Below are 20,800 nucleotides of genomic sequence, written 5' to 3'. Positions count from 1 at the left end.
AGAAGTTAGACGGGGTTGAAGGGAAGAGGGAATTAAAATCAAAGCAAAAGGAGCATGACATAGAAAAGAAATTGAACATAGAAGTTCAAGGAGGATGATGCACGATCGAGAGTGGAGAGACGAGGCTGAAGCGCGAAAGAGAAGGAGAGGCGAGGTTGAAGCGCGCGAAAGGGAAGGAGAGACTAATGCGTTGTTGAAGCCCGTGCTTCCACAGTCCGATGAGAACCCCCAAGTAAGAAGGTCGGGAGCTGATGCGGGGACTCTCTAATCTCATTTAATTGAGTCCTCATGTGTGCCAAACGTGGGATGAGTCTTATTTTCTTACATAAGTTAATCCAATCCAGTCCAGTCCCATGTAACAAACATAGCAGCGTGTTCTTGCTGCTGGAAACCGAGTTAGGGATGCACTCATTGCACAAGGACTTAGGTAAGCGGAAATAGTACTGATCATATTCTTGTCTGGCTATAACCCAGCGTCGACACTAGTTGTTGGCCTCATCGGCATGACACTGGTCCCTACTCCCTACTATTCACAGAAGTCCCCAAGCTCTTTCCTTTGGCTCTCTCTGCTTTCTTCCTCAGGTAAAAAGAACATTACTTTGTTAGTTTGTCTTCTCACTTATTTTATTTTTTTGCTTAGTGTGTGCTCCATTGTTGGCTTGTTTACTGAGTTTCTGGTCATGGGCATTCAGCCTTGAGTAGCTTCAAGCACAAAGGATTTCCTTTAAATGCTGGCTTTGTGGGTTCCTCTTGATTCTGTATGAGAATACATTTTCTGTTTACTCTTTATTTTCTGTATGGGTATTGTGGAATTTGCTTTGGTTATACTGTTTTCTCACACTATGGCTTTTGTGACTTTGCAGCAACAACCGTGAGAGCTTTTGTGACCCCAATTTCACAGCTTTCCTTCTTCCTCTGCACTCTCACATGTACACACTCTCTCTGCTCTTTTCTCTCTTCAATTTTTACAGTCTTGTTCCCAGACAGTTGAGTTTTTAATTTCATTAGGCAAATTGAAATTTCTGAAATTTATTTTTGTTTGCCTTTTAGTAGACCCATAATCTTCATCTGGGTATCTGCTAAATTATCTTGAACTTTAGGATTAGAGAAAATGACCTTGATACAAGCATTCTGTCAATGTAATTAGTCTTGAATTAGCCTTGGACATTAGGAGAAATGTTGGCTTTACAACAGTTGTGGACTTTGTTGTTCTCGATGAGGTTGGCATGTTTGAATTGTCTCCAGTAGCGAATACAGCTTCCGTTAATAAGAATTCTCTTTCACAGTTTCTGTCAATTTTCACAATATAGACATCCAAACCAGAATGCTAAGCCTCTAGTGTTCTAGGTTCTTATGGATTGTGCATTATGATGTTCAGAATTTAGTTAGAGTAGATCCTTGGTCAGTCAGATTCATGAATTTTAAAAACCTACCTGAGGATTTTTGTTGGAAAGGATTTTTGTTGTTAGGATTTTCATGGAAGATGTGAAAGAATGGAATTCGATTTGTTGTATCTGCTGAAGGGTCTTGATATATGACTTGTAACTGTCTGCTGTAGTCCGGTTGGTAAATTAATTTTTCCTTCGTCATTTACATTGTTGATGATATTTTACGTGTGCTTCACTTTGTAATTGCTCGCTGCATATCTGTTCAGGCGATCAAGTACCTCTCGGCTGCAGGGTTTGGTGCAAATTTGCTTGCAGTTTTTGGAAATGGAATGGTGCAGTCGTTTATAAATGCACGTACACTTGTCCCATTAGGTAGGTAATATATTTTTCTTTGATAAGTAACATATATTTAATGAAAGAAGTTCCAATGGGAGCCAAAACATGTAAAAAGTGCAGTATAACATAAATAAGAAAAATCTACTCTTCAAAAGCTCTTCTTGTCAGGTTGTTTTTTTAGTTAATTTCTTGATGTCAACTACATATTTCTAAACGCTTTATTTTTACAAATGTTTTTGGAGGCATTCACTTCAATACAAAACTGGTATACAAACTTCAAGACAGAAGATCATTTTCATTGAAATAAATCATATGCATTTTCAGGGTTCTTGGTGAACTGAATCAGTCTATTGACATGATTTAAATTCTTCCCATCTCGGCAGACATGAGAAATCCAAAGCTGGCCGCCAAAATTGCGAGGGAACTACGCAGATTCCATCAGGTGGAAATTCCAGGTTCTAAGGAACCTCAGCTGTGGATTGACATGTTCAAGTTCTACGAGAAAGGTATCTTTGTTTGATGATCAGTTACCATGCTCTGTGTTCCGCACCTCCATCTAGCTAAGTTGAAGTTTGGCAATTAGAAGTGGTCTGTTTGGTAGAGTATCCTTATTAACTTTAAATTCAGTTCATATGTGTAATTTTCTCATTGTTGAGTTGGCTTCTTGTTGCAGCCTCTTCTCTTGAATTTGATGACAGCGAGAAGCAGAAAATCTACAAAACTATTTCATTTAGTGAAGTTTACAATGAAATCGTTGAGCTCAAGGTATCCTTCACTATTATTGTTTACTTGGTTGTTCTTGTTACTGATTTGATTTTATCAGTATATTGTGTTCTAGTGAATTTAATCTTGGATGCCTCTGCTGATAATGGAACAGGAATTGACTAGCCATTTTAATGCTCCGGTGGTTTTTTCTCACAATGACTTGCTTTCTGGAAATATAATGGCTAATGACGAAGAAGGTATTCTACTATGTGCTCTTCTTTTTAGCCTTCCTTATTGCTGACTCCTGCAAATTACATTACCTTCCATTGTTTGTAAGAGTTGTTTCTGGCCTTGTTGCTTTAAATTATGAGCTTCTTATGCATTTTGAATGAACAGAAGTTCAATAGGGGCCAAATAGATTCAATGTTTGTTAGCTTATTTGGCTCAAGAATAATTTCCCTAACTTATAAAATGTACTAATATTTATTGTTTTCTGCTTTTTAGCTCCTACTTACATTTCTTGTCTGATGATTATCCAGAGAAACTCTACTTCATTGATTTCGAGTATGGATCATACAATTACAGAGGCTTTGACATCGGGAATCACTTTAATGAATATGCAGGCTATGAATGTGACTACAGCTTGTATGTTTCTCTTTCTCTCTCATTTATTTATACCCTGTTGTCAGCCACATAAGATTACCTTTGAACGCGGTTTAAATGCAGATACCCAACCAAGGAAGAACAATACCATTTCTTCAGGCATTATTTGGGACCTGACAAACCACAGGAGGTACATCACATATAGATATTGAGCCTGGTTATTTGTAAAAATTAACAGATGGGTGGCAGTTGTCTGTCATTATTTTTTTTTTCTCAGATCCACTGTGCCATTTGTTATAGAAGTTTCAGCATATTCAAGTTGGTAAAACTCTGTTGATTCCATTGTTTTAATACCAACAGGTATCAGACAAAGATCTGGAAGCTCTCTATGTTGAGGCAAATACATATATGTTAGCTTCGCACTTGTACTGGGCTTTATGGGGAATAGTCCACGTAATCTCTCTGTTTCTCTAGTTATGCTCCTCCACAGGAACCATCAATCAAATTCATCTTTATTTATATTATGGTCAATCCTGTGCAGGCGAAGTTTTCTCCAATTAAGTTTGATTATCTCGGTTACTTCTTCCTGCGATACAATGAATACAAAAAGCAGAAGGAAAAGTGCTTATCGTTGGCAAGATCATTCCTGTCACGATCTGAGGCAGGGTAAACACGTATCCGCATGAGCACCTGCCTGAATGTTATGAATCTGTAGGGAGTGCCATTCTTTTTACTCTGTTGTTACCATTAGGTCTGTTGTAAAATATTCTTTTGTAGCAATGAAAATGAGAAAAGACATGAGCAAATAACTTGCATTAGGGGCTGATCGAAGCATGATGCAAAGAACCTGTGTATTTGATCTATGTAATATTTCTGTGCTCTCATTCATGTCAACAGTTTTGAGAATCTTCTTGATTAAATTTGTCGAATACATAGCAATGAGACCATCGTCATAAATCACTTGCAGCAATACAACAAACAGGATGGAAATTTAGTAACCTGTGTTTCATATAGAAGTTTGTAACAAAAGACAAAAATAAACATCTTTGACCACCCAGCAAGGATCGCCATGTTATATGAGTATACCATATAATATGGCGATCCTTCGGCTTTTTCTACATATAACATTTATGGTCCATTAATCCAAAAACACATAAACTAAAGAAAGCACCTTTGATTTTCGATACAATTTACAGTTCTAAGCTTGAAGAACCTGGCAGTGAACTATGTGACTTTTCAGGCGGTTTCTGCCGGCAAGGCTTGACCACAGATTTGTGACCATTGTCCTGAACTGCCCTTTGCCTGCTAGAGTTTCCCATAGATGTTCAGCACTTGCTCCACCAGCATCATTTGATTTCGAAACATCAACAAGTGAAATACTCATATTATTTCGGATGATGCAAAGTTTACCGTTAAGGGGAACCAGGGAAGCTGCCTCCAAGGCCCTAGAGTTACCCAAATGTATCTTACTGTCGATATGCTTGCTCCAAGAATCAGTTGCTTCATCGTAAACTCTGAGTTTGCAGCCATCCTTGCACTCCAAAGCATAGAGATGCCCATTTAAATTTTACATGCCCACAGGAAAAGAACTGCCAGAAAAGAACAACACAGAGCTTCAACCTTCCAGATAATTCAGTTTACCCACTTCCGGTTTGAATGTTTGTATAACAGACCATCTTGGCTTTTTTTTTCTTTTATTTATGAAAATTCAACTATGAACCCCAGATTTTACTAAAAAGCCTTAAATTTTGTCAGTTATCCCCCAGGAACTGCAATGCATAACCATTCTGAACAGTAAAGGCATGAAGCAATTAATTAAGGCATATCCAACCCGAATAAGTAACTCCCCATCACTATATCGCCACTGTCACTATACTTTGTAGAACTTACAAAGTGAATTCTAAATGAGTTGGAATCCAAAAGTTCCAAGGTTCTGCAGCCTTTTTCTCTACAAGCTCCCTTCACATATTATTAGTATAGCGAAAAATACCTAGAAAATTTGCAAAACCTAGTGGACATACTAAACGAACTTCCCCAAGGTGCGTGAGTCTACACCCAATTTAGCACTGCAGAGAAGCATAAACTCTTACAAGTTACTATATACATCCAACTCGCCTATCACAATGAAGAATAAAAAAATGAAAAATAAGACCCATAGAAACACCCACCCAACCACAAATTAAAGAACTAGAGAAGCTCCATATTACCCGACAAACAACATCTTCCTTATTGCCAAGCACATCCAACCGAGGAAATTTCAGGACCACTTAACCAAACTGAATTTCCCATCATTTGCAGTTGACCTAAATTTTCATCTTCCAGCAACATCCCCAAGTAGACCAGCCTTACTGTTACTGTTGGTTCCAATTTCAATGAACCAACATTATAATGTTTAGTGATGGTAAGTTCCCAGAATGCTCGAACCATGCATGTTCCAAACATCTTAAGCACATATCCCTCTCTAACTTCCAATCTTGATAGGCAGCAAATAAATCTCTTACTGGATATGAGCCGGACACTATAATCATCAATCCCATGAACTGATGAAAATTGATAAAAATACCCCCAAAACACCGCAACCATAGGCAATACACAAGATGAGGCCCAGACACCTATTTTCATCGATGCAGCAACCCACAAGTGCAGACATCATGTACAATTCCCATCATTCATATCTCCCACAAACAAAAATACCCAGAATATGAAAATATAATCCCCCAAGACCATGATCCACGGTTGCACTCACACCAACATGCCTTCCCCAAGATTCAAGTTCTTGCAGGCAACATTCAGAGCTGTAAGACACAACAGCAGAATTTATTCACAGTTTATGACACTGTATAAGTGGTCATAGATAGACCCACATGTTCGACATGCAGCGTAAGCAACAGGCAATAGGTTCTCAACACCCAATTTTCATCACTACCACGAATTCGTTGACATAATTATAGCTGTTAATCAAAAATCCGATTAAGCATACGCTAAAAATTGCTGGTGTTCTAACAATTTCCAATACATGATTTAGTTTGTTCAAAGCTAACCTCATAGAAGCATCAAATCAAATACCAAAAACACAAAAATCCAAAAGTTCATAATGGTTTTATATAGATCTAGTGCATATATCCATGACAGTAATCATATCAATTAAAAATAATAATAACAATAATCACAACTTTTCTAAACCAAAGTCAAACAAAATAAGCTCTATACAGAAATCCAACGGCAGCAAAACGCTTAGATTAACAAACACACAATAAGCATAAGAGTATGAATAACGCTCTGGATCCTAAACCGATTTGAACATAAACCAAATCAACAACAACAACAAAAAATTGAGAGCGAGAGAATCAGAGAAACGAACCAGGGTTACCGGCGTAACGATCCGGACGAGTGTACTGAGGTGGAGGAGGCTCGTGACGGACCTCGCCGGGCTCGTAATCGCTGCCGCGGCCACCGGCGCCGCCGCCGTCGCTGGTGGAGGGACGGACGACGAGGCTGCTGAGAAGAGGCTGATGGTGCGGTGGGGTTTGCTCCTCGTTTCTCGAGCCCATTGTTTCCGTTTTGCTTCGCTGTAGCAATGAGCTACGGAGCTGGTTGCGGGTAATGTACAAATGTAGAGCCGCAAGCGTGCGTATGAAGATGCGAAATTACAGAAGAGGGCGACACATTTTCGTGGTTTTACGAACGGAAGTTGTTGTTGTCAGACACTCAGACTTATAGGCGGGGCAATTTGGGGAATTGGAATAGAAGCGTGTCGGCTTAAGTGCTTATTTGATAACCGGTAGCAACTAGCAAAGTAGCAAGTAATCTTGATCATTAAGCTTCAAAATGTGAAAGAGTAGATATATATTCTTGGTGTGAGTCAACTATTTCTAACATTGTAATATATTACTTATTAGTATTGTGCATCTGTAAACCATTATATAATAATAATAATAATAATCAGCAGTCCTTCAAACAAGCAGCAGCAGGTGCTTTGCTTTAACATAAGAACATAACGGAATTTGCAGACAACACTGACCCCAACATCTGACTCTATTTTCCAGGCTCAGGCACATCCAAACCAATGGAATGCTGGCTATTATGGATATTAGCTCCGACTCAGTGACATGGTCAGTGACATGGTCAGTTACGTGACCAGTTACAGTTACTTGGTCAGTGACATGGTCAGTTACATGGTCAGTTACAAACTAGGCGGAGCTTACGATGCTCCACTCTTGGGACCCGAATTAGGCAAGCAATAGCAAGATCATCGGGGAGTCCAGGAAGAAGAGGGGATTGATTGCGGCTACTCTCACCACGTGCAGGCTTACTTCTGCATCCATGGAACTCTTCCACTGTAGCAGACAAGTACCAGCTCGGCCTTTTGCTTTCTTCCTTCTCCGGCCTTCAATCTCACCAATTTGTTCGTCTTCCCGCCCATGACTATTGAGATGATGAAGCAGAGGCATATAAGGTAGAGAGGGAAACCAAAATCAGAAGTCCACGATTTTGCACCAAACTCAATCCTGCAAAATGGCAATTTCCCATTACATCTCTTGGAAAAATAAAGATTTAAACAGAATTGGCGATCTATCAATTCCAGCCAGATTTGTAGTCTTCAACCCTGCACTCTAGATCATCTTGTTGATCTTCTTGTTCCACATAGTGAGCTTCTCTTGCCTCACAGTATGCTTTGTAGGATGTGACAATTTCTTCACGAGCTCTACAAATGTATGCCCAATGATCAGACACTCCACATCGAGAACATACATCTCTTTGCTCAAACTCCATTGATTGAGGCGTTTTGAAAGCATCATTTAGAAGGCTCTTAGTGTTGGTGGCCCCACCAACATGGCCAGGGCCAGAGGCGTTGCCTCCCTCTCTCTTTCCACTTTTACCTCTTCGGTTCTGTGTTTGCCTATTTTGGCGATTACCTTCTCAAGTAGAGCCATTATATGGACCAGAACGTCCAAATGTATTCCTAAGATTAGGGTTTCGCTCTTAGCGCCCTCTATTTGGGGCGCGACTATAATTGAATTCCGGAATATGCTCTGTTCCCACGGATCTCGAATTATAGTTCTTCACAAGGATGTTGTCATGCTTTTCAGTGACATTCATAGCTCCAATGAGCTCATGAAACCTTATGATTCGTCTTGCAGTAACATCGATTTGATAGTTCTTAGCAACCATCAATGCAGAGACAGGGAAAGTAGAGAGAGTCTTCTCAATCAACATCGCATTTGTGATCTCTTTACCACAGAATTCAATTAAAGATTTAATGTGAAGTGCTTCCGAGTTGTAGTCAAGAACTTACTTGAAATCACATAAACGGAGGCTATGCCATCTCACTTCTAGGTCAGGAAGCAGGGAGTCACGGACGTTGCCAAATCTATCTTCGAGTGAGACCCACAGCCTTCTGGGGTCTTCTTCATTCATACACTCGTATTGGAGCGAATCATCCATATGACGAGTCATTAGGATGATGGCTTTCGCCTTATTTGCCTCTAAAGCTGCTCTATTTGCTTCCAAAGCTTGAGCTTGCTCAACAGTTAGCACGTCCTGGCTAGGCTCGAGAATCGTATCCAAGATTTTATCGGCCTTGAGATGCTGGCGGATATCACGAAACCAACTGTGATATTCAAAGCCAGTTGTTCCCAATGGAGCAAAGTCCAATTTGTTCAGGTTACTCATCCTGAAAGAGAACAAGAAATTAGGGTTAGTTTCGGAGTGAAAAAGGCTACCACGAAAACAAATAAAATTTCTGAGCGTAGTCGCTTCCAAGAAATTTGATTCCAAGAGGGGTTGGATTAGATCGAAACAATGATGTTTGCGGTCGATCGTTTTATCTCAACAAACTCTAAGTTTGGAGAACTCTACAAGCTCCAAGCTTGGAGTGAGCACAAACCCCCACAGTTCGGCTTAATTTGGTCTCCCCTATGATAAAGAAATGGGGGTAGAAGAAGGGAGGTTGCAAGTCCCCAAGAAAACAAGAAAAGAATGAAAAACTTCAAAAAATGGGAACTTTTAGAAAAGTTTACCTCGCTGGATTGCAGAGCGAGCTTCAGTCTTAGGCGAACAGACTAGAGAGATGGTCGCGGGGTCGTGGGGGTTTCGCAGGGTCGCAGGCTTGTCTCGGAACGGTTTGCGGGCGCTTCGCGGGAGTGGGTTCGGTGTCACGGGGATGCCGTGAGGGTGCTGCAGGAATGCCACGATGCCGCGAGGTCGCTGGGTCACAAGCGAGTTGCGGTGACACTGGGGTCGCAGGGTTGCGGTGTCGCTGGTGAGTCGCGGTGGTGAGGGCAGGCGAGTAAGCGTGAGGGCAGAAGGCAAGCGGGGCCTGCAGGCGCTGCAGGGGCAGTGAGGCTAACCTGGTAGGGTTAGCATTGAGTTGCAACGCAGGGGCTGCGGGGTAGTAGTAGCGCAGGCAATGCTAATCCGGTGGAGCTTGATCAATTTCTGGGGTTTTGGTTTCTAAAGCTTGGGTTAGGGCTCGTGCTGATAACGTGTTGTAGAGAAACTGAAATTGAGAGGAATTTGCTGTGTATTCTCATTGATAATAGGGGTCTCTTTATATAGAGGATTGCAATGCATAGAATCCAAATTATACAAGGAAAGTAATCATACATTGAATAGAAATCTAGATCCTTCTAATATAACCCTATTACCACTAGGTCAAGTAACCTAGAGTTTGGACCAAACACAGAATAGAGATTTCCTTGAACACTTATTTCTAAGCATCTATTTGAAGGGAACAATAATGAATCCTTATGGATATCCCAATAACTAACACAAGTAATTAATATGGTCAATTATATATACTAATCGGATTAAATAATAGCCTTAATGTAGTTAAATAATATTGTATTTCATTGTTTTTTAGTTTAAGGATAATTTAGGTAATTTGGGTTGTGTATTTAGTAAAATATTAGAATGAGAAATTAAATGGTAGGTGTATTGAGTAAGGAGTGTGTATTAAGAAATTAGGGGTGTGTATTTAAAACTTCTCCTCTCTAAAATAGAGAGTCTATCGAATATGCTCTAATGCAGAAATTGAAAACCCTTAAATTACGTTGACTAAATTTTAGGATTTGATGAGATGACCGGTAAATAAGGAAAAGAATGTGTTACTTTGATTTAGCATATTAACAAAGAATAGTAAATATGCGTATATGGGCATAATGCCATTATGGACATATATTGATCAATAAGATAAGAAAACCTTGAAAAGATTTGTATTAATTGGACATATGTAATGTATTAATAGTGTAAAATATTATTTCATTCCATTAAAGTTCAAAAATAATTAAGACTAATTAAGATAAAATTACACTTTTTTTTATTGGGAATTACACTAAATTTTGAAAACTAAGAATAAATAATGATTTTTTGAAAATTGAGAAGTGTCAATTTTATTTCATTCCATTAAGGTTTATAGCGAGTTAAGACTTAAAGACTAATTAAGAATCTTCTGAAAATCACCCTTCTCACCCTAAGCTAGAAACCCATATATTAGAGGATTCTAAAGCATCTCCTCTAAAAGATAATGAAATCTAACAAAAAAAGAAAAAGATAATGAAATCTAACAATTTAAAATAATTATACAATTTTAAATTATTAGTATAAAGAGATACACAAACTACGTACTCTTCCCAATCCAATAATAATTAGGTGTACTGTCATTCGAATCCGATTGTTATTAGGATGTAAATCCATCTGTGATAAGGAATGACATCTTTATATAAGGCCCGAAGACCCCGAACCGTATTATCATCCTTCTTTGGGAGGAAAAACACCATGACCGAAAAACCGTTAAACCCGGGAAGCTACGGTGAAGAAGATGAAGAAGAAGAAAGGCGGCACCGCCATATGCACACAAGCAGCTTGAAGTTGCTGGAGGAAGACGACTTAGTTAATAAGACTCTATGTATTTGTATCTATGAAGGTTATAAAACTGTACAAGTCGCCAACCGCTTTTGGGGTGCTTATGTTGTTCGCGCCATCAATCTTAGCGATTTGCTGACATCATCGCCGTCGGTGAAACTAGGACTACGGCAAGTGGCGAATAGGCCCATCGTACATCTCCGAGGTAAAGCTGGTTGCGGTGTTTTGGGCTCCAAGTTTGTTTTTACCGGCGGCTTGAAACGCGACTTCGGACCGTTAGGTCCATTAAGCAGTGATTACAGCACAGACGTTTATGCCTTTGATACCAAGGACCCCAAACACGGCATAGTCAAGATGAAGGAGACTTTACACAAAGGGAAATGTCAGCCGTTAATGGCTGAGGTGGCCGAAAAACTTTACACTCTGTCCAGTGGTCCCCACATTCTTGGAAGTTTCGAGGTATTTGACCCCAAACAGGGGACTTGGTCGCCCCTGCCAAACTTCCCTACAGGTGCTCGCTGGTTCTCTTATGCTATTGCGGGCACCAAGTTGTTTGCGTCCAGTGAAGGGCACTCGATACACTGCTTTGACCTTGGTGCCGCCGAACCAAAGAAAGAGGAATGGAACAGAGTCCCCAGTATGTGCCAAGGCGGCCCTTTTCCATTTCATGACAAAGCTCTAGTGCTGGACCTGCCGCAGCCGGAACACCATAACAAGAAATTAATGTTTACCGCTACCTGTCTCTGGCCCGGGACTAGGCTAGTAGTTTATCTCATGTCCTTGGATGAAAACCAAGAAAATATCAGTGAAATCCATGTGCTGAAGCGGCCAGAGCTCCCTCGTGAAGCATGGGACCATCATTTCTTCCATCTAGGTGGAAACAATGTTTGCATTGTCGCCACCCCTTTCAAAAACACGTATGAAGAGGATGTACGGTACGAGCCTGCGATTCATACCATACAAAGTGCTGCTATACCATTTCAATTTGAGTTTGATATCTCCAAGGTGAACGATGACAAGGAGAATTGTTTTACTGTCCGATTCCAGCCTCCTCGCATTTTCGAATACTATACCGGTCCATCCTGTTCCCTACCGCCTAGCCAACTTGGTTGCTTTGTGCTCTAATAATTGTACTAAATTGTTTTATGTTCATCTTCTGTGCTATTCTGTACGTATGATCCTTTAATTTGTAATCCAACTATCTATCTAGATTTCCTTCTTCTGCTTGGTTATTCCAGCTTGATGATTATCATCCATCATTCATTGAATTTGTTGTGAAATATCTATCCTATGCCCCGCACTGCAATGACAACCAGACCTTGCAATTAACTAGAATGGTAATTACTTTGATCTTTTGTAGTAGTAATAGATCTTTGTTCGGCAAAACCAGTGATCTCTGAATGGGCCTAGATTACTTGATAGAGTATCTTGTCATTTGATTATGTGAGCAACGTAAAAAGTTTACATTTCTGGCTTGAGCAGCACTGTTGTTCTTCACCGAATTTATCGAATTTGGATTCACCACCAAATTTTGACAATTGTGATGATCAAATTTGTGATTAATTTTATCCCTATTCGTTCTAATACTATCGGTTGTGAATTTTGAAAGATGTCAATAGTTACATGAGAAAGCAACTTAATCTTTTTTTTTTATCCGCAATTCTTTTAAAAAGATGACAATATATCTCCGACTCTCATTTCACTTTGGTCATTTCATTAGTTTTAATGATGTTTAATAATGAATTTGACTGCAATAACAAAAATGTAGTGGAAAGTTAAATATAAGTAACTAAAGTTAAATTTTTCAAAAGTCAATGACTAAAATTTTAGATGGGTCATAGTGTAGTGATTATTTATGTAATTTTTTTGTTTATTAACAAGAATCTTTTCTGTTGTATATGTCTATCCGTCAAAGGGAAGTTGTCCTTAAAAATATGAGAGTATGTGACGAACTTTGACTTTAAAAAAAGGTTGCTTAGCCAAAAGAAATGGCAAGAGAGCGGTTTTAGATTGATGCGAAAGCAAGATGTGACAGTAGAGTGAAAGACTGCACGGGAAAGAGAAGCATTCTAGAAATTAAATGATTGAGCACCTAAGGAGGAAAAGAACTCATTTAATCTATTCATTATCCCACTGGTTATAGCACTTGAGTTATTCTCATGTGACTAAACTGATTCTGATCCACGTAACCATACTACAGTCCAACAAGAGAACTTTTAGTCTTGAAAAATCTCTAACGTGAGTGAAGCTTAAATGTTCTCAATTCTTGTACTGCTGCGGTGAGTTAGACTTTGTAATCTCCAAAATGCTAACGCAAGTTGTTGTGATATTGTTTAAGTGAACCAAGATATGATTAGGGTATTTTTGGCATCATATTTTTGGGACCTTGGTTGAGTGGTTGTGCTTTTTGAGCTAGCTAAGTTGTTAAGACAAAGATGCTAAGTGAGTGATTAGGGTAAAAATGGATAAGTTAACTTTGCTCATCGATCATCATTGATTACAATTAGTCTTACTTAAAATGATGAAAATAACACTGCTGATCTACCATCATAGTTTATTGTTCTGGACTACAACATGGCAAATGAAATACCAACAAATCTGCGGAGCAAATATAAGAGTCAATCATATTCTTTTGAATCACCACATATACAATAAACCATACAATAATTTGTCCTTTTTTTTTTTTTTGGAATAGATTTTGTCCATGGTTTAAACAAGAAGACCAAATCATTTGAAATTCAAGTACATTATTTTGATTTCAAACAAATATTTTGTTTTGACCGAAAATTTTCAAATTCCTTAATTAAAACAAAATTCAGTTATTGTTCCTTGGAAACATACAGTGAAGAAAGTACTCCTCCAAAGTCCAAAGTCTTCAGTAATCAAGCGTGACGTGTGGACTCTCTTGACTACGCGCTTCACGCGCGGCGAATTTTCTCTCCTCTTCACCTCGTTCGTAGCTACTACACAACCACCATCACGACGTTGATTTCACCACCGATTGAGCACTCCGCTCCTTCTCTTGTGACGGCGTCCTCTCCTATTTTCACCTTCTCCGCCCTCCCGCCGGGGAGTGGCGGAGATGACCCTATTTATGCAAATCAAAACAAGCGATTCCGAGCAAATGATGTTCTCTGCTATAAACTCATGGCAGCACAAATCACCGATGCCGAACCTGCCTCTCCTTTACCTGGTCATTCTCTTGATTAGACTAGCTATGCGGCTCGTCTCCTCAACCCCCTCAGTCACTATGGCAAAGCTGCAATTGAAGATTTTGTGATGACTGATGAGGACTACACTATCACTGAAAGTACGATTGCTCCGAATGTTTGTTTTTCTCAACGAGTCAATGATAAACTAGATATCGAGTGGCCTTGTGCTGTTATTGTGAAATTGATGGGAAAGCCTAATGTCAAGAATGCTTATACGTTTATGCATAGTGGTCTCAAACGAAAATGGAACCCTCAAGGCCCTTGGCAGCTGATCGACTTACCCAATGACTTCTACATAGTTAAATTTACTCTGGAATCTGATCTTAATGTTGCCCTATGTGGAGGTCCTTGGATTCTGGCTGGACAAACCTTGGTTGTTCAAAAATGGCGTCCCAATTTTGATCCCAATAATGAAAAAATAAATAATATGGCTGTATGGGTGAGAATTTTGGGTGTACCTGTTAGATATTTCAAGGATTATACACTTAAGGTGGTGGGTAAAGTTCTGGGAACTGTTATCAAAGTTGATAGGCTAACTTTAGCTCAAGCTCGAGGGAAATTTGCCATAATTTGTGTTGAAATTGATCTACAGGTACCTTTGAAACCTTTTGTGGAGATTGAAGGGGTTGCCTATGGTGTTGTTTATGAGGGAATATCTCTAATTTGTTTCAATTGTGGCTGCTATGGACATGCCAAAGATAATTGCCCTCACTCTGCACCTCTTAGACCTACTCCTGATGTTGACACTCATGTGAATGCTAAGACTTCTACGCCCCCAGTTTCTTCTGCAATAAACTCTAGTCAATATCCCACTGAAGTTGCTTTGCCTATCAAAGCTGGCCATCAGAGTAGTGACATGGAAATTGCTGATAAGGTTGTGAAAGCAACTGTTCTTGGTCATGGACCATGGATGCTCCTGTCCTATAAAAACAAAAAAGCCAACTCTAGCAAGATTCCTGCTAACAGTGCATCTGTGCAATCTGGTTCGAGATTCGCTCTTCTTGAGACCTTTGTTGAAGGTGAGGATAATGCTCTCAAAGAGGTACAATCTACTACTATTTACTCTCTGAATGCTAAAGACAATTCTGAACCTGCAGTAGTGCATATGTGGAAACAAGTTCAAAAGAAAGCCAATAAGACCATTTTTGATAATTCGCAGCAAGCTTCTACATCTAGCAAGAGCACCTCAGCTAGTAAATCTCATGGATCTCTTAAAAAGCCTCTCAAAGACATAACTAATGGAAAGTCTAATTTGAGACCACTTGTGCCTATTTTCAATGTTGGAAAAAGTTCGACTCAGACTCCTAGAAAATACGCTGTGAGCTCCACAGTGAAGAAGTCAATTGCATCATCTCAGCCTAATACCACTGACAAAAATAACTCTCCAGCTCCTTCCATCTCAATTCAAGATTCACATCCTCCATCCAATTTCTCTGTCGAATTTGGGAATTGCCCTCCTGAGAGCTGTACAAATTTGGAGTCATCTTGCACTGAAATGGATTCGCCTAATGATAGTTCTATTAGCAATGGCCAGGTATGTTCTGTCTTTGCTTTTGATAACTTGAACAACATGATATCTATTGTCTCTGGTGAGAATACTAACCTATCCTCCAATGTGGAGGATATGGTTGATAATTGACTTTGGGTTTCAACTCTCACATTATCTGCTTTCCAATGAGTAAAGTTCTCTTATGGAATTCTAGAGGTGCAGGAAGTGAGAAGTTTAGATCTGACATTACAGATCTTGTTAAATTACATTCAATTGATATTTTGGCTGTTTGTGAACCTCGGGTCCAATTTTCTAGAGCTAAAGATTCACTCATATCTCTTGGATTTTCTGATTATACAATTGTTGAAGCCAATGGTTTTTCTGGTGGCATTTGGCTCTTTTGGAACTCTAATCTCTGTAATATCCATTTTGTCGATAAAAATTGTCAATCAATCACAGTTATGGCACGTTTACTTACTTGGAATGGAAAATAATCATGAATCGGAGACAAGTGGAATGAGAGAAGAAAGGAATCGGTATTGATTCCGGAGGAATGATTCCTAAACCCATCTCCCCCCTTCGTAATCGAATTCCTGAGTATTCAGGAATCGATTCCTGATAAGGAGGTGGGACCTACATCCATTCCGATTCCTTCATGTGTTAGTAAACGCAGAAATTCTTTTACCCGGAATCATTCCGATTCCTTTATGTGTTAGTAAACGCAGGAATGTTTTTACCCCGTAATCATTCCCTCCCATTCCAAGTAAGTAAACATGCCCTTAAAGTTACTTTCCCTGATGGTATCAATTGGATGCTCACTGTGCTTTATGCTAGTCCTACTAACTCTGTTAGAAGTAATCTATGGAATTATTTTGATCACCTGGTTTCAACACATCAGCTGCCTTGGATTTTTATTGGTGATTACAATGAGCTTTATTCCTCTGCTGATAAAAATTTTGGTTCTATGCGTGGAAGAATTGGAGGTCTTAAGCAGTGGGTAGATCATTACTCCTTAATTGATATGGGATTCATTGGATCCAAGTTTACTTGGTCTAATAATAGAATTAAAGAAAGACTGGACAGAGCTTTTTGCACTTGTGATTGAGATCTTCCTTTCCTGATGCTTTTATTAGACATTTAGCTAAAATGAAATCTGATCATTGTCCTATTCTTTTACAACTTCATTCTAATAACTCTGTGAATAGAGCTGCTATCCCTTTTAGATTTCAGGCTATGTGGATGACTCACAATGATTTTGCTCCTTATGTTGATACTACCTGGAAAAATTCTCATGGTTCTTTTGTTGAAAAAACTAATGCTCTTTCTCATGCTCTTTTGGACTGGAATCAACATACTTTTGGTAATATCTTCAAAAGGAAAAGACAGCTACTTGCCCGCATTGGTGGAATTCAAAGAGCTACAGACAGGTACAGCAATCCTTTTCTTCTCAAACTTGAAGCTAAGCTTATGACTGAGTATGAAACTTTGAGAGATCAGGAAAATCTTTTTTGGAAACAAAAATCGAGAGATAAATGGTTACAAGGAGGTGATAGAAATACTAGGTTCTTTCACTTGAGTACTCTTGTGAGGAGGAGGAGGAATAAAATTGAAGGATTATTTGATGAAAATGGGGCTTGGCAAACTAAGACAGATTCTTTAAAAGACATTGCTGTTGCTTTTTTCCAAAAGCTTTTTTCTGATTCTACCACTAATGATCCCAGATTTGTTATTCCTTGGCTTTTTCCTACTCTTGAATCTGATGAGCTGATTGGTCTATGTACTCCAATTGGTATGTATGAGGTTAAAACTGCCATGTTCTCAATTGGAGGTCTCAAAGCTCCTGGCTTCGATGGCTTTCCTGCTGCTTTCTACCAAAAGTTTTGGAGTATTTATGCTACAGAAGTTCTTTCTCTTGTGCAGAATGCCTTTACTTCTGGTGAAATTCCTTGTGGTTTAAATCATACCATTATCTCTTTAATTCCTAAAGTGAGTGGACCTCAAAGCATGGTGCAATTCAGACCTATCAGCTTGTGCAATACTGTTTATAAGGTAATTTCAAAAATCATTGTGGCAAGAATTCGACCGTTGATGCAAAAGCTAATCAGCCCTAATCAGGTTAGTTATGTCCCTGGTAGACAAATTTCAGACAATATAATGATTGCTCAGGAAGTTCTCTTTAAATTCAAGAAATCTGCTGGCAAGAAAGGTTTTTTTTGCTTGGAAGGTTGATTTATCTAAAGCATATGATCGTCTTAGCTGGCATTTCATTGAGTCGGTTTTATATGAATCTCTTCTCCCTCAACCTCTTGTGAAACTTATTATGAGTTGTGTTACCTCTACAAGCTTTCAAATTTGTCTTAATGGTGAGCTTACTCAATCTTTTAAAGCTCAAAGAGGAATAAGACAAGGTGATCCTCTTTCACCCTATATCTTTGTTCTTTGCATGGAGAAATTGTCCCATTTAATTAAATCTGCTGTTGATGTTGGAGTTTGGAAAGCTGTTAAAGCGTCTCAATCAGTTATGAAAAGTCTCTCATCTTCTGCTCCCCTAACACGAGCAAAGAGCTTGCTTCGGATATCAGCACCACTTGTGGCTTTCCTCTTATTACTGATCTGGGAAAATACTTAGGTATGCCTCTAATTCATTCTCGTGTTACTAAGTTTACTTATGCTAGCATCTTGGATAAAGTTCAAAGTCGATTGGCTGGTTGGAAATGCAAAGTTCTAAGTTTAGCTGGCAGATTGACTTTAATTCATTCAGTTACTGCTGCTATTCCTAATTATGCTATGCAGACTGCTAGATTGCCCATGTATATTTGTGATGACTTAGACAAAATAAATAGAAACTTTTTGTGGGGTGATAATGACAGTAAGAAAAAAAATTCATTTGGTGAACTGGGATACTGTTTGTTTGCCTAAGAATCTCGGTGGTTTAGGTATCAAGAAATCTTCTGATATGAATCAATCTATGCTTGCTAAGGCTGGTTGGAGGTTATTTCAAAATGATACTGGTTTGTGGGCTTCAATTTATAGAGAAAAGTATCTGAAACATAGCTTTTTGTTTGGTCAAAACTATCAGCAATCTAAGGATTGTTCTAGTACTTGGAGAAGTGTTCTTCATGGTGTTAACTTGTTGAAAAAAGGTTTAATTTGGAGGGTTGGTGATGGTAGAACAATTAGATTTTGGACTGACGGCTGGTTCCCTCCTATTCCCCTTATCAATTATGTCTTGCCAGATTCTACTGTTAATATTAATGCTACTATCTGTAGCTTTTGGAATGATAATGGATGAGACTTAAATTTGCTTTCCTCTTGTCTCCCTGCTGATATTATTGATCAAATTTTGCGCATTCCTCCTGGTTTTGATGGTTGTGGAAATCACATTCAAATTTGAGGCTGCACTTCTAATGGTTCATTTTCAGTCAAGTCAGCTTACAACATTTTCTTTGAGGACTATGATCAAAGTAACTCTCCTTGGAAATTTATTTGGAAAATGCAAATTCCCCCAAAGCTCAAGACATTTCTATGGGTTCTCTGTCATGGTAAACTTCTCACCAATGCTCACAGAGTTAAAAGGAATCTCACCCATGATGATACTTGTCCTATATGCCGCAGCAATAGTGAGTCCCTTTCTCATCTGTTTAAAGATTGCCCTGCTGCTGCTAATGTGTGGAATTCTTTCACTTTACTTCAGTCGGTTAGATTTACTTTTTCCATGAGTTGGGAAGGTTGGTTGTAGACTAATCTTCTTTGCAAATCCAAATGTAATGCTGGGAATCTGTGGTGCTCTACCTTAATTTGTTTTCATATGCTAGTTCATATGGAAATGGAGGAACAAGCATATATTTGAGGCTCACTTTCAAAACCCAATTACCCTGGTACGATCATAGTGTAAAATTTTAGATGGGTCATAGTGTAGTGATTATTTATGTAATTTTTTTGTTTGTTAACAAGAACCTTTTCTGTTGTATATGTCTATCCGTCAAAGGGAAGTTGTCCTTAAAAATATGAGAATATGTGACGAACTTTGACTTTAAAAAAAGGTTGCTTAGCCAAAAGAAATGGCAAGAGAGCGGTTTTAGATTGATGCGAAAGCAAGATGTGACAGTAGAGTGAAAGACTGCACGGGAAAGAGAAGCATTCTAGAAATTAAATGATTGAGCACCTAAGGAGGAAAAGAACTCATTTAATCTATTCATTATCCGACTGGTTATAGCACTTGAGTTATTCTCGTGTGACTAAATTGATTCTGATCCACGTAACCATACTACAGTCCAACAAGAGAACTTTTAGTCTTGAAAAATCTCTAACGTGAGTGAAGCTTAAATGTTCTCAATTCTTGTACTGCTACGGTGAGTTAGAATTTGTAATCTCCAAAATGCTAACGCAAGTTGTTGTGATATTGTTTAAGTGAACCAAGATATGATTAGGGTATTTTTGGCATCATATTTTTGGGACCTTGGTAGAGTGGTTGTGCTTTTGAGCTAGCTAAGTTGTTAAGACAAAGATGCTAAGTGAGTGATTAGGGTAAAAATGGATAAGTTAACTTTGCTCATCGATCATCATTGATTACAATTAGTCTTACTTAAAATGATGAAAATAACTCTGCTGATCTACCATCATAGTTTATTGTTCTGGACTACAACATGGCAAATGAAATACCAACAAATCTGCGGAGCAAATATAAGAGTCGATCATATTCTTTTGAATCACCACATATACAATAAACCATACAATAATTTGTCCTTTTTTTTTTCTTTTTTTTTTTGGAATAGATTTTGTCCATGGTTTAAACAAGAAGACCAAATCATTTGAAATTCAAGTACATTATTTTGATTTCAAACAAATATTTTGTTTTGAACGAAAATTTTCAAATTCCTTAATTAAAACAAAATTCAGTTATTATTCCTTGGAAACATACAGTGAAGAAAGTACTCCTCCAAAGTCCGGAGTCCAAAGTCTTCGAGAGTTAACCGTATTTAGCAAGAAAAATCCAAAATGTCCATTATACTCTCCGGTCCGAGATGGAACTGCCACTCGCATTCTATACGCGTGGTAGCCTACAAACTCCAAACGTCGAAGATATTTTCCAAAAGCGGGATTGTTCTCCCCCAGCGCCCTCACCGTATGTCATACAAAACAGAACCTCTCCGACATAAGCTAGAAAGAGCAAGGCTATTTTCGTCATAGAAAATCCCAGCCTT

At 38.8% G+C, this 20,800-nt stretch overlaps 1 protein-coding gene across 1 annotated transcript; it reads left to right on the top strand.

The window, feature by feature from the left end:
• Positions 1 to 896: 896 nt before the first annotated feature.
• On the top strand, positions 897 to 3,925 carry LOC112189966 (probable ethanolamine kinase; the record flags this gene model as incomplete). The annotated part of the gene is made up of 9 exons (XM_024329372.2): positions 897 to 929; positions 1,655 to 1,760; positions 2,108 to 2,230; positions 2,398 to 2,489; positions 2,602 to 2,686; positions 2,969 to 3,074; positions 3,156 to 3,222; positions 3,393 to 3,485; positions 3,574 to 3,925. Coding segments are annotated over 9 exons (834 nt in total), but the record flags the coding sequence as incomplete, so codon positions are not given.
• Positions 3,926 to 20,800: the final 16,875 nt, after the last annotated feature.

This window comes from Rosa chinensis, chromosome 2 (genome assembly GCF_002994745.2).
Source record: "Rosa chinensis cultivar Old Blush chromosome 2, RchiOBHm-V2, whole genome shotgun sequence".
Taxonomy (NCBI): domain Eukaryota; kingdom Viridiplantae; phylum Streptophyta; class Magnoliopsida; order Rosales; family Rosaceae; genus Rosa; species Rosa chinensis.
This window is presented reverse-complemented; position numbering and strand designations above follow the sequence as displayed.